Source organism: Poecile atricapillus, chromosome 18, assembly GCF_030490865.1.
Source record: "Poecile atricapillus isolate bPoeAtr1 chromosome 18, bPoeAtr1.hap1, whole genome shotgun sequence".
NCBI lineage: Eukaryota > Metazoa > Chordata > Aves > Passeriformes > Paridae > Poecile > Poecile atricapillus.
In genome coordinates this window covers 482153-495660 of record NC_081266.1, presented here as the reverse complement: position 1 = coordinate 495660, position 13508 = coordinate 482153, and the positions used below count along the sequence as shown (strand labels likewise).

General features: G+C 42.8%; 1 protein-coding gene across 3 annotated transcripts in view; it reads right to left on the bottom strand.

The window, feature by feature from the left end:
* KIAA0930 (KIAA0930 ortholog) overlaps nucleotides 1-7456 on the bottom strand; it is a 34872-nt gene extending 27416 nt beyond the window's left edge. For all 3 annotated transcript variants that reach the window (XR_009279092.1, XM_058852963.1, XM_058852964.1), the window contains exon 1: nucleotides 7125-7456. Coding sequence is in view for 2 of the 3 variants with exons in the window: in XM_058852963.1 (XP_058708946.1) it covers nucleotides 7125-7248 (124 nt within the window). In the remaining variant the exon portion in view is untranslated. The remainder of the gene's footprint in view (nucleotides 1-7124) is intronic.
* Between the last annotated feature and the right edge of the window lie 6052 nt (nucleotides 7457-13508).

Here is a 13508-nt window from a genome sequence, read left to right as displayed (position 1 = left end):
TATTACTGATAATTTCATGTATGTACCTCCCCCAGTACCTTATCGTTGCCCAGGCTGCTAGTTGGCAACTTGCTGTCAAGGCAGAAGGAAGGAGTAGTTATCACAACAGCAGTTTGCAGAGAAGCAGAGTTATTTCCTGCCCATACTTACTACCACAGGCTGCTATTTTCCAAATTCAGTTTCTTTTCTGGTTAGAAACATCGGCAGCATCTTTCTGAGTGAGCACTTGGCAACTTTACAGTGGAAGCCATAATTCTCACTTACCTTCTACACCACAAACCCACTCATTTTTAGAAGCTGACAACCAACACTTTCACCCATCTTGCAGCCAAGATTTAAAAAAACCCTGTTTGACACTGCCATCTCTCAGCTGGGTGTCCAACCTGACATGCACACATAAGACAACCAGTCTAAAGAAGGATGTATCTCTTAAAAAAAAAAAAAAAAGCCCTATAAAAATCACACTTTCAGGGCTGGAGTGTCCAACAAACTGAGTGTCATTGCCAGCACCTAGATATTTCAGCTAATTGGGCAGCACCCCCTTTAGCACTGACATTACTGTTAATGCAGGTTTCTAAGACAACAAATACAGCTGTTTAGCTAGAAATAAATGTGAAATGCCTGGCTGCTCACCTACATCTCAGTGAAGTCTCCTCTTATGGCAAATGCAGGCCACTCTCTTTAAACAAATCACAGTCGTGCGTGGAAGAAAAATGTTTCCTTCTAAGAGCTGATCACTTTACTGTGAACCCATCAAATTGTCAGGGAAGCATGCCCAGGCTGTCCTGCAGGCAGTGCAGGGTTGGAGACCACCAATCCCCTCATCAGAACCCCAGTTTTTCATGCTGCAGGCACCTCATACATGTGAGGAAAGGGACAGTTTCTTGACAGTCCCAAGAAAAGCACAAGGATTTAATTTAGTCCACAACCAAGTAACTGGAAACAAGAAAAAACCTGGCTCTCTGTGGAAATGGTCATTACTGGGGGAGAGGAGAGGGAGAGGGACAGGGAGAGAGAGGGAAAGGAATTTTATTAACAGACATGACATCCTAACTTCAGTCAGACAGAACCCAAAAAACTGCCCTAAAGCCAGCATCCTACTCCTGAAGGGAAAGCAACTACTGCAAAGTTGTTGTTCTATTTCATAAACAGAGGTTTAGTCTTCCATTAATATTTTAGCTACTGAAAACATGCCATCCCTTTCTATTGGTAACAAGCATCACTGTTCCACTTTCTCCTCCAAAGGGGAGACTTGCACAGCTACAGGTCCCTACAGACCTGGAAGGCTTGTACAGGGGTGTTATAGTAATTATTTATTAGTTATTACAGTAACCTGGCCAAGGGAACAGAATACTGGGTTTAAGAGTTAAGAGACTTTGAAGATTTTGCCTCCAACCTGCAACATGACTATTGCTTGTACTTCAGCTCTGCTTCTTTCACCCTCCTTCCCTCTCTGGGTCTCTCCCACCCAGCACATCACCCTCAACAGGCAACCTCTCCAGCTAAGACTTACAAAAAATGGTTTATAAGTAACCAGAGTCAGTCACAACCTTTATCTACTGAGAAATCACTTCTTCTATCTCATGACAGCTACAAGGTCTCAAGCGGGAACATGTGAGCTGAAAAGGAAAGGTCTTCCTTAGAAAATCCTCAGCACAGCACCACAAGGCAATGTCTTTTACTGCCTTTGCCCACCACTGGGCTTACAAACATCCTCCCCTGAGATTTCGGTTACACAGTTTACTGCCTTTTGATGTTGCAACTACAGCTTAGAAGTAAAGAATACAAATCTTAATATTCTTCAATTCAGTCATTAAATCACTGAAGCATGGATCCTGCATTTGAAGAGACACACCAAGACTTTAGATACAGGGACAGTAACCCAAATGTCCCCCATCCTCTTGATTTCTGTAAATTCTAGGGAATGTCCTCAACCTCAGGTTTCATAGACAGTGACAAACAAGTACAAGGTAAGCATGCCACAGTACAGCTGGTCTGTAGCTTGACAGATAAATCTGGCCATAATAAGAAAGGAAATTTGGCTCTCCTAGTCTGATAAACAAGTCCCTTGGGTGAGTGATGATAGGATGGATTTGAACACATACAAAGGACCACAGCCAATCCCATTTGATTCTAAGTGCAGACATATCACTGGCCAAAGAGTTGGGTGGTGTTAAAACCCAGACCAATCCCTTGTCTAAGCCTGGGGAATTCAAACTCCCAAGGTTCCAAATAATAAAACACCCTGTTTGTTGAGGACCCTCGGTGAGTTCATGTCGCTTCTGTCTCCAACCAATGACCTATGTAATATAAGCTTATATTTTTACTTGCTGCATTCTTCACAGCATTTTGCTGAAGAGACATTTGTGATGCCCTAAAAAGTTTCTTAACAGAAAAGGAGACAGAGGAAGGACATATCTACACCTGATTTCCCCCTTCTGCCCCATTCAGAACAACATAGGGTGAAAAAGTCGAACCTGGAGTTTTATGGATTCATAATTCTGCCTGGAGGGAGACTAATTAAAAAAAACCAAAAAAGGTAGGGGGGGGAATCCAGCAACTTCTGCTAGCATCCAAAAATGAACAGCAGTATGCCATGCCTTAGAGATTCAACTGATCATTTTGGTAGGGCAACAATGTTCTGGAAGGTATTTTGTGGAGATATTTTTTGGGTTGTTGGTGGTGACTTTTTTCTTAGGTTTAAAAAAATCTTGCCTCTTTACTTCAGCATCTCCAGTCTGATAATTTGAGCGTATACACTCCCAAGCAGGACATGAAAAATCCCATAGGGCTTCATCTCTATTAAAATGAAAGAACAAACTAAAAACCCAACTGTTAAAAAAAGATGTTAAAGTTGTAATAAAAGAGACTCTGTTACATTATCGATGTGGCATGGAATATCTGTCACACTCCAGACAGAAGCTAACCTTCAATAGCCACATGACAAATCCCTGAATGTACCAGTGAGTGATGACAGGCCATTAGTGACATCAGCATGAACAAGGAACAGCAATGAACTAATGAACAATTAAAATGGATTTTTAAATGAATCACCTTTAAAAGACAAACAAAACCAATCAAAAAAGAAAAAAAAAGCAAAACAAAACCCTCACAGAAAAAGGTATTAACCCTGGAAGGCTGCAGCCCTGCAGTATAACCCCAGGTTGCCATTATCCACAGCTCGATCCTACAGGGACACTCCCACACGTGACTGCAGAAGTGACAGGATGGGATCCCAGGACACAAAACCCAAGCAGAAACACATTCCCATACCCTGGACAAAGCCACTGGATCTAAGAGTTTGCTCCACCTGTGGTTTCTCCCACACCACCCCATCCAACTTCTCCAATGCACATAAAATGTCTACAAGTATTTGATTGCAGAAATGTCTTCTAGACATTTTTCAGTGCCAGGTTAAAAAAAAAAAAAAAAATATTAAAATCATCTTTCATTAAATCACTAGAATTTCTTCACTATTTGTTCATCTTTATCCAGCTAAAAATCTGAGATTCAATACCTCAGGGTATTTACCTGAGGGTAAACTGGTTAAATCACTCTGACTTCAAAGTATCTCCTTTAACTCTGATTTAAATAACCTGTTCTGATCTTGCATTGTATTTGTGCTTTCTAGAACTTTTCCTGAAAAGAAATACAGATTCCTCCTGCTGGAATGTTGTGGGGGGGTATTTTTGTTTTTGACTGACTAGGAAGCTACTCTATAAACACGTTTTTATTTTACTATTTGTAAGTTTCTTACATTAGTATGTTATTTTTCTCTTCAGTATTTGACTACACATCTTTTAGTGAACACTTCAAATTCATTAGTTGCAAAACACTTTATAAATAGGGCAAAAGAAATTTGTGTAAATAAGGTAAAAGTAATAAAATACATATTTTTAAGCTGAAATAAAATTGCTCTAATTTAAACAAACCCATTACAGGCCACATTAGCCATAGTTGGTGAATTTGGTTGTATACATCCCTCAAGTTTTTGTTCGTACAGACGTGGTTTTCATACCTCCTTGTTATTGACAGATGAAAAGAATAAAAAGCTTTGCAGCTTTTGTAGTTTCTCACCTTTGACTCCACAACTCCCTGAACTAACTCCAAGAAGAACCATGAATGAAGAATGTTTTCTGTCTGCTGGAAAGTGGCTCTTGTCAAACCAGTTCTGTGTTGCAGTAAATTCTCTGCAGACACTTCCACCTACTCTGTGGATACACTTTCTTCAAAGTTACAGATGCAAATATATCCTTCTTGAATATTATAATTTAATTAAAAGTTACTACACTATGAAGAAGGTAGGGCCTGAATTTAGTACTTTCAAATCAAAATTCATTCTCCTTTTAATTTTTCATTTTAATCTCTTTTGTTTTCCAAAAAATTTCTTCCCATGTTTTTCATGCCACACTGTGTTTCCATCACAGAGACCAGCATTTATTGTGTGCCACTTCACCTCCCCTTCTCTCAGGAAGGTTAAAGAATTCTTTCCAGGTCTTATTCATCAAGGCAATGTGCTCCATGAATCATGCTACAGTCTTTTCTCACATGATGAGCCCTGAGGTTTGTGCACTGCTGCACAAACAAGTCCAGGCAATCCTCTGGCTTTGAGGATGAACATTCCTGTTTCTGTTGCCCCCATGCCAAGTACACCCTCCTCTCCTCAACAGCTGTTCAAGTCCCAGAACACCCCCAGGACCACCAGGAAAGAAAGCACAAGAAACTTCACGACAGGTAAGACCACTGGACCTCTCTGCTGGCACCTGGAACAGGTTCCTGTTCCACACCTCAGATTTCAGCTGCTTGTTAAAGCCCCATGTGCTGCACTCCACAGGGCAGTCACCTTCTTTTCAGGATCTCTATGGCTTCTCCATTTTTCACCCATGACACATCTCCATTATGGACTAGCCACAGTTCAAGAGCTTGTTCGGATCTACCTGTTTATTCTCTCTTTGTCATTCTACGATCCAGTACGAATAAAGTCACCCTCCATCCAAACCCACTCTACTACTCTAAAAGCAGGGCAAATTGTCACTGAAAGACAGAAGGACAAGGAAATGAAGTATCTGAAAATGTTACACAGTAGTATCAGAAACCACCAAAAACAAAACATTCCTCAGCTCAGGGCTTTGGCCAAAAGACAACTTCAGAGCCTTACACGCAGCCTGGCTGAGGAGACAGACAGCACCTCTGTCCTTCCCTCAGGACGAGAAATAGTTTGCCAGAGAAATGTTGCAACCAACAGCACTTCAGATGGACCTCAGTCAACAACACCAGAGCAGGACTGTCCAGCTGGAATGACACAAACATCCAGCCAACAATTCTTGGAGAGACATCACCCTTCACAGCTTGGTAAATAACGACATGAGTCATTATTTTGAAGTGCTACATTTTGTACATTACACAAACAGGACATTACAGAAAATCCCACCCCACAAGGGGATTTGCATTTTTGAACAAAGTCTGTCCAACTGCTTATGTGACATTATTGAAATAAAGCAATTCCTCTCACCAAACCTCATATCAGCAAAAAGAGCAATTACCTCCTCCTTGGGCTCATTTTTAGGAAATACACAAAAGGAGAGAGGATGGCTATGTTATGACCCAGTGAGTCCCATTTTATTGTTGAGGGATTAGCAGCACTCAGGGAAAAGCCACCATTGGGAGTCTTTTTCAGCTGATTTGAAGAGAACTGGAAAACAACAGGTTTCACCTGCTGATAAAGGTCAAAAGGATATGGCCACTACAAAAAACCCCACCATGAATATAAAACCAGCTGTGGGTGTGCAGGTCCTGAAACCCCACAGGTGATGTGCCATCCAGGCACAAAAGGAAGACAAAATCTCTGTGCTAACCACCTGAACCCAGACAGGACTGTGACTATTTTCATGACTTCTGAACTCGAGGAAAATCCTTTACATCTGCTGTGGCCCCAGAGCCCAGCATACTCCAGAACAACCCAGGCTATTCCAACCAAGAACCATTTCGCTTTGCTCATACAAGATTTCACTCTCTGGCAAAGCAAAAGGAAAGAATAGAGAGCCCATTCCTTCCCAGGGAGACCACAGCAAGTACTGGCAGACAAAGTGATGAATAAAGGCAGAGAAACAGAGATTCCCCATGTCAATCCAAAGCTCACAGCCTGTAAAATGTGAGTAATAACTTATCCTGAGCTTTTAACAAAGACTCAAAAGTGGATGAAGCTTTTGGGGCCTTATTTATAAAGGAGCTGAAGAGGGAGGAGTCATTAATAAGGGCACCATGGAAGAAACAAGTGTTGTACATCACTTTTCATCATTCAAACCACTACCCCTGCAAAAACTTCTGGATATTCACGCCCTTAGAACACAGGTCCAGTCCTGGCTATACAAAAGCTTTGAATAAGGTAGACAGAAATTTTGGATGTGAAGAACAATTTCCATGATCTCTACTGCTGCATATAAAAATCAGTAATTCCTATTCATTAACCTGGTCAGAAGAGTTTCCTGACATGAACAATTTTGGTTAAAGAGCTGCCATACTATTCTGTTGCCTAAAGTTGACTGAATTTCAACCTGAAACTTGTTTTACACTGCATAAGCTTTGCCAAAAGCTAAAAAAATATGTGCCATGTGAAATCTGCATCACCCGAGATGAAGATAAACAAGACAGAAAGCTTAAGAAATCCTTCACGGTTTAAAAAATTAACTGACCTGCTAGAGCCACAACATCCTGTGCTTACTAGACCATGGCAAGCGGGGTGAAGTCATTTAAACAGAGAAGGGAGGTGTCAGGCTCAGAATCTCTAGAGAGCGTCTGAGAGCCGCACAAGAGCGAGCACTGGCAAGAGGCACCAAAAACCGGTTCTGTTTCCATCCCAAAACACACGACACGTAGTTTCACTTAAAAAATACGGTATGGTCTGATGTGCGCGGTGCCGCCTGACCATTTATCTCCAAGGGCATTTCAGACAATGGAGCAGGGGATGATCCCGGGAGGCTCGGAAAGGCAGCAGGGCCCATCCCATCCCATCCCCGGAACACAACAGGTGCTGTTGACAGCGAGCCGGGCGCGGGGCCGGGCCGGGGCTGCCGCTCCCCCCGGGGGCTCCCGGCACCGCTCCCCGCCCGCCCCGCCCGACTCACCGAGGCCGCTGATGTCGTGCCGGAGGCCGGCGCGGCTCCTCTCCTCCGCTATCGCCCGCAGCATGTGCCGCAGGGAGCGGTCGGGCTCGCCGTCCGCCTCCCCGTCCCTCCGGGCACAGGCCATGCTGCCGCCGCCGCCGATGAGCTCATGTCAGGCCGCCGCGGAGGCGGCACCCGGCGCTCCCGACACGGCAATGCCCAGGAGCCCTCCCGGTCCCGCTGGCCCGGCCTCTTCCCCCTCGGGACGCTTCCCGGGCGTCGCCGCCGACCCCTCCCCGGGCCACGGCGATCGCCGGCGCTGCCCAGCCGCGCTCCGCCGCTTCCTCCTACTGCGGCCGCCGGGCGGGGCCGGCAGGGCCGGGAGCCGCCCCGAGCCGCCCACAGGGCGGATCTGCCACCCTCCGTCATCCCGGGCAACCATCCTCGATCCCTGACATCAACCGGCACCCTGGGGAGCCCGTCCTGCACCCCTGACAGTCCACCCTGCTCCCCTGCCATCAGCCAGCACCCTGGGAAACCCACCCAGTCCTGCGGCCCTGACAGCTCATGGCTGTTCCTGGTCAGGCTCTCTGCACGCCCTTCTTCGCTGGCCTTCCTTCTCACGGGCTCCCACAGATCGGCTGCGGCCACTGCAGATCTCTCCTGCCCACCGCACTGATGGCATGGACCGAGTCCTGCTTCCTTCTTGCTCTCCTGTTCCCCTGTGGGGACAAAACCCAACCTAAGGTGCCTGCTGAAGTCTCTACCAAGGTCTGTCACCTCTTCCTTAGCATTAGCACCTCTCGTGAAAATCAGGAACTGCTGATCTCAGGCAATAACCCAGCTTGTGCTGCAGAGACAATTACCTCCTCAGTTTCAGACCATGTACCTTGACATACACACACTGCACTTTTTGGTGTATTATACAGTGTTTTATGTACAGTAATGCCTGGAAAATGTCTTGTATCTGAATCAACTGTGCTGCTGACAATCAACATATATTTACTAAAACTGAGCAAGTTCATCCTGACAAGATGAAACATAAGAATTGGGTAAGTCAGACTTCAATCCTGGTAAGGCCCAGATATATCCAGAAGTGTTGGGTGCTGTGTGTTTTCCTGTATTATGACACTATCTCCTGTTAAAGACAATTTATATATGTGTAAATCTTAACTGGGCTTATGGCATCCTTTAACAATGCCTAAAGAATTCCTCAAATGGTACTTTAGAGGGACTGTGCATGCTGAAGTAAAAGTTTCCGTACTACTTGTAGACAAGCTTACTCTGTGCTGTAAGGCATTTGTGTCTCACCAGGAAGAAGAAGTAAGACATTTGAAGAGTGCCCAGTGCTTTTCCTGTTAGTGGTAGGTAGTTCCCTGGCCAGTTGCACACTCCCACACTGTCCTGGGGAATGTTGATCACATTGGTGCAGGCAGAGCAGGAGGAGATGGAGTCTTAAGCCAGTCCATTTCTGAGTGTCCTCAGGCAAAGCACCCCTTCATGTAGTGCTGTTCTTCCTTAGCCAAATATTTTAAACCATAGATGATAAAAAGTGCTCCCCAGATCAGCTTAAAAGGTAGAGACATCTGTTAGATTCAGGGAGCTTATTATGTGCTTATTTCAGGCAGAAGGCTATGAGATTTTCTTTCCTCAAGCAATTCAATGAAAAGAGGCAGCTAAGGAGCTTCAGGAGGTGGGATGTGTCTTTCCACTGAAGAAAGGCTGTTCTTAGCATATTTAAGATAAATAAGCTGAAGAACACCAATTTGAATTTCACAGTTCTAATGGCTTATAGAACACTGAGGATTACTTGATTCCATCAATTTAGGCAGAAACCTTTCACTCTTGAAATGTGAATTTGGTTGCTAAGGCCAAAAGAAATGCTGTATTGGAAGCATCTCTTCCTCCTTCACAGCTGTCCCTGTTAATCCACCCAAAGTGTGGTTGTTGGGCAAACCCTGAAGGTGAACAGAAGTCCTCTTGTGCTTCTGAATTCAAACCTTTGGTTTGTATCAAGAAAAAGAAACTTGCCATGAAGCACTTGTCTTAAACTCTGAAGGTCTGAAGTTTTGATTCTAGTTCCTTGTTTTGTTTTCTAAGTTGGATCATAAAAGGTTGCCCAAAGCTACTTAAGGAGTAAAGCAAACTTGAGATGGTTCAACACCTGGAAGAAACATCCAAAATTCCGAATCTGGGCTATGACAGTTTAGAGCTTATTCGCCCCTTAATTTCTCTGTATGCAAAGACTTATGGGACTTCTATGCCTGTTCAGTATGTTCCTGTGGAAATATGAAGAGAAGAAGGAGAAATTGGAATTGGTAGGACAATCAACTTCCTAAACTTAGATAAAAATCAAGTCTGTGACCTACTGTGGCTTGCACATGAAGTTCACTACAGAACTTCATTGTTTGCCAGGATGTTCTAAATAATTCAATGCCCACAGATAGGTTTAGGTTCAAAAATATTTATTTTCAAATTATTCCTTCTGAAAAAATTATGCATTGTGTTAGCTCTGGTGGCTGAACTCTGAAAAATATTGGTCATTGCTTAATGGTCTTCAGCATTATTGAAAATGTAGTTAAATTTTTGGCTGACTGTGACTTCTATTGATTCATAGACATAAGACCCTTTCTGCACAAAAGCAAATAATCTGTGTGCAAAAATATGAAGTGATTTATTTTCAGTTCTTCAGTGGGATGGTACAGTAGATATGTTTTTTCTTAGTCTCTATGCTGTAACATACTCAAGTATATTGCATTATATAATATTCAGTATATTCATTAGAATTATGAAATAAATTAGAGAATTTCTAATAGCTACCATAAAGTGAATCTTACGTGACAATTGTAGCAAATATAATAAAATAAAATGGATATAATAAGAGGCAAAATGAAAGAAAAATGTCATGGTGGAAAATTTTGTGTAGTGAAAGCTCTGCTGGAGACAAGTTGGGTGGATTGTAGAAAATGTTAAGATACCTCATGGCAGAGTCTATATAAAATAGCCATCAAACTCAACAGGAAGTTTGGGAAAGTATTGATAAGAACATGAGGATACACGGAGAGACACATTTGATGTTCTTCTTGATCACAGAAATAGTCAACTATTGTTCCTTTCAGACATTCAGATGCATTTTTATGAATAAATAAAATTCTTTTAAAAAATATACATTCCTTATGACATCAGTATTTGAGTCAAATATAAATAAACCCACAACTCTGAATTTTGGTTATTTGGGAGACAGTTTTCTGTATGTTAAGAGACAAATGTAACTTGTTGTGGTTTCCAAAAAAGTGAAATAAATTACAGCAAAATTTTTCATCTCTGTGCATGTTTGTTGTTAAGAAAGGCTGACAGTAAATGTGAACAAACAAAAATGGCTGCAATGTTTTCTCTGCACTGGTCAAGTAACTGCATAAGAAAAGTGCTGGATCTGGCTTAATAATTCTAGCTCCAAGAATTCCCTATGTCTGCAGTGTATAGCAGGTGGAAATACTACAGGAGCTCTGAAGGAAGCTGGTTCAGATTTGATGGCACTACAGGAAACTCTACCTAGGCAAGTTCAGTTAAGGCTGTCTGGAAGCTGCTCTGTATGTGTCTCTGGAAAATGTAGCTCAATTTGTGCAACTGAGAACTGCTCAGACTTGGACAGTATTTATTTTGCTGAAGAGAATAATGGCTCTGCACATTTTGTCATATTAGCTGTTTATCAATCCAGAATTTACAACATCACTGAGAACTGATATCAGGACTTGGCCAAAGCTATTATGTGGATAAGTGCATTTTAGAAAGAGAATTTTAATCTTTTTCTATTCTCTAAAAATCAAAACAAGTTGAAGTTAACATGCTCTCTTGGCGTTTATGCTGAAATGGAATGCCAGCTCTTCCACTCTCCTTGTTATCCAGCTTCCAGATGTGGCTGCCTTCCAGGCATGGCTCAGCATTTGCCTCACATCTTTGCAGGGTATTCTAAGCCCAGCCTGTGGGCAGCACAGGAAATGCTTCTTCCTGCTCTGATATTCCTGCTCTGATAAGAAGCCAGAGCAGCAGAGAGCCTGCTGACAGGCATGGTGCACTCCAAGCATGGCTGGAAAGGAATTACAGCACATTCAGCTACCACTGGCCTGCCACAATTAAGGCAGAAAACTAATCATGCTGGGCTTTGGTTATGTGTTCTCTTTTTAATTTCTGTCTGTGCAACAAAATGAACCTTAACAAAAAACCAGAGCTTTTAATTTTAGATGTATTACACTTTTTCAGTGTGGAGACCTTCTTGTTATTGACATACGTTTTAAGTCAATATCTTAGCTGGACAGCAAGAAATGCAATGCCACCATGTCTTTGAAATGATTTCTTCAAAGTTATAACGCACTTGTAGAGTGACTGCTTTTTTAGGAAAAGTCAGTAAAAAGATATAAAAATCTTCTAAGCATCCAGACATATAGATGCACACCCATCCCTTTTTATTATTCAGTTGATTTAAGATTGTGTAGAGAACTAACTTGAAAGAATATCTCTGGTTTAGAAACTAGGTATGTATCTAGTAAATATCTTCCAGGAGAAAAACTCAGCTGAAATTAGTCTGGGCTTTTTGTGCCTGCATGAATGACAAAAAATACAATAGATGTGAAAAAATATATAGTTCTTACTTTATTATTCCAGATGAGTGTAAATTTTTTGGTGAGATTTTCTGTGCCTCAGCCTTTCAGCAACCAAATGAGTAAAGTTTTTGAAGGCTGAGTTCACAGCTGGGATGTATTGGCTATGTACCAATAGAGCTGTGCAAGCCTAAAGTGCTAAGGATATGGTCATGTGTTAGTAAATATCATAAATCTTTAGTATAACTACCTTGTATAGATATATTAGATAGTCATACACTATCTGTTTTTCATGGCATGCAGTATACTTGGGTTTTGGCTGTTAATGAAGGTGGAGTGAAAATTCACAGCAGAATTTCTAAGAGGTTTATGAAAGTGAAACCTGAAAGGACAGCTATAGAACAAGGTATTATTTCTGAGATGAGATTTGCATTCTATTTTAATCACATTTTTGATTTTGTGATTCTCTGATCTATGTCATTCCTAGCAGGACCCACTGCACTGTAACACTGCTGCAGAGATCTGTACCACAGTAAAACAGAGATCTGTACTGTCTACCACTGTAAAACTCAGCAAGTACACTAATAAATCAAAATAACATCAGTTGTGGAGTCCATACCTGCGCACACACACACACACACACACACACACACACACACAGAGGCTTTAAGAAACAGGAGAGGTCATTTCTCTCAGCCACTTCCTTGCTTTACATTTTCCCTAAAAGATGATGCAGGACTCAGCAGTTCCCAATTAGCGAAGTGGTCTGTACAGTTCTGCTTTGCACAGGCTGCTGCACTGTGTGTGGGAAGCTCTCTGCTCCATGCTGCAGAGGGCTCAGGACAGCCAGCGCTCTGGGGCAGCTTGTGCCACAGGTTATTAATTCACAGGGCACAGCTGAATGGACACAGGGATGGGCGCTAGAGGCAGGGAGCAGTTTGGGTCTGAAATGACCTGGGAGCTGCACAGGTTCCTTCTGCTCTGTGTGACGTCCCAGCAGCCCAGCACGTATCCTTGGCTGTGCTTTGTTGTTGTTACAGTCCTGGTTCATTAATCACCAAGTGAAATACTTCCTTATAGTTGTCACCCCACATGGCTCTTTGTGCTTCAGGGAACCTGTGACTGAAAGAGATGGGGTCCAGACTTACCACAGCAGTGCTTCATCTTCTCACCCCTTTACTCCATGAGTAAAAACTCTCAGACCTTCAGCATACCTCACTCCTCACCCCCTTCAGTCCTGCTTACACCAAGTGTTAAAATCCTTTTTGAACCCTGTCCTTTGAACTGGCATGAGGAGTGCAAGGCTCCAGTGAACAGACTGCTGACCTGAACTCTGGCTGACACTGAAGGAACACGGTCAACTCATTTCACCCTCTGTGAATTTCTCCTCTGCTGGACAATGCTACATGTATGAAACTAGTCAAAGACAAATTTCAAAACATATCCAGTCCTTGCATGAAACTACTAGGCCTTTTCTAAAACTGGGAAACACAGGAAGAGCTGATTGTAGTGTGACTTATGTAAGCAATGCAAGGTACGGAACAGCCAGAACAAAGTGCTGTCAGTCTGCACAGTGTGTGGTTAAATGTAGGCACTGCACTGATTTATGGATGTACCTGCTGGACTCGAAATTTAGAGTACATTCTTGGTGTTTTTATAGGGGGCAAACCATGGTTGCAAACGTGCCCTGTGAGCCTGTCACCACTCCTACAGGAATCCTGATTCTGGCCTATGCCTGGCCAAGTTCAACCCACTAATGATTCAGACTGCATGTCTGTCTCTGTGTGTACAGGAGTTTATGTGTGCC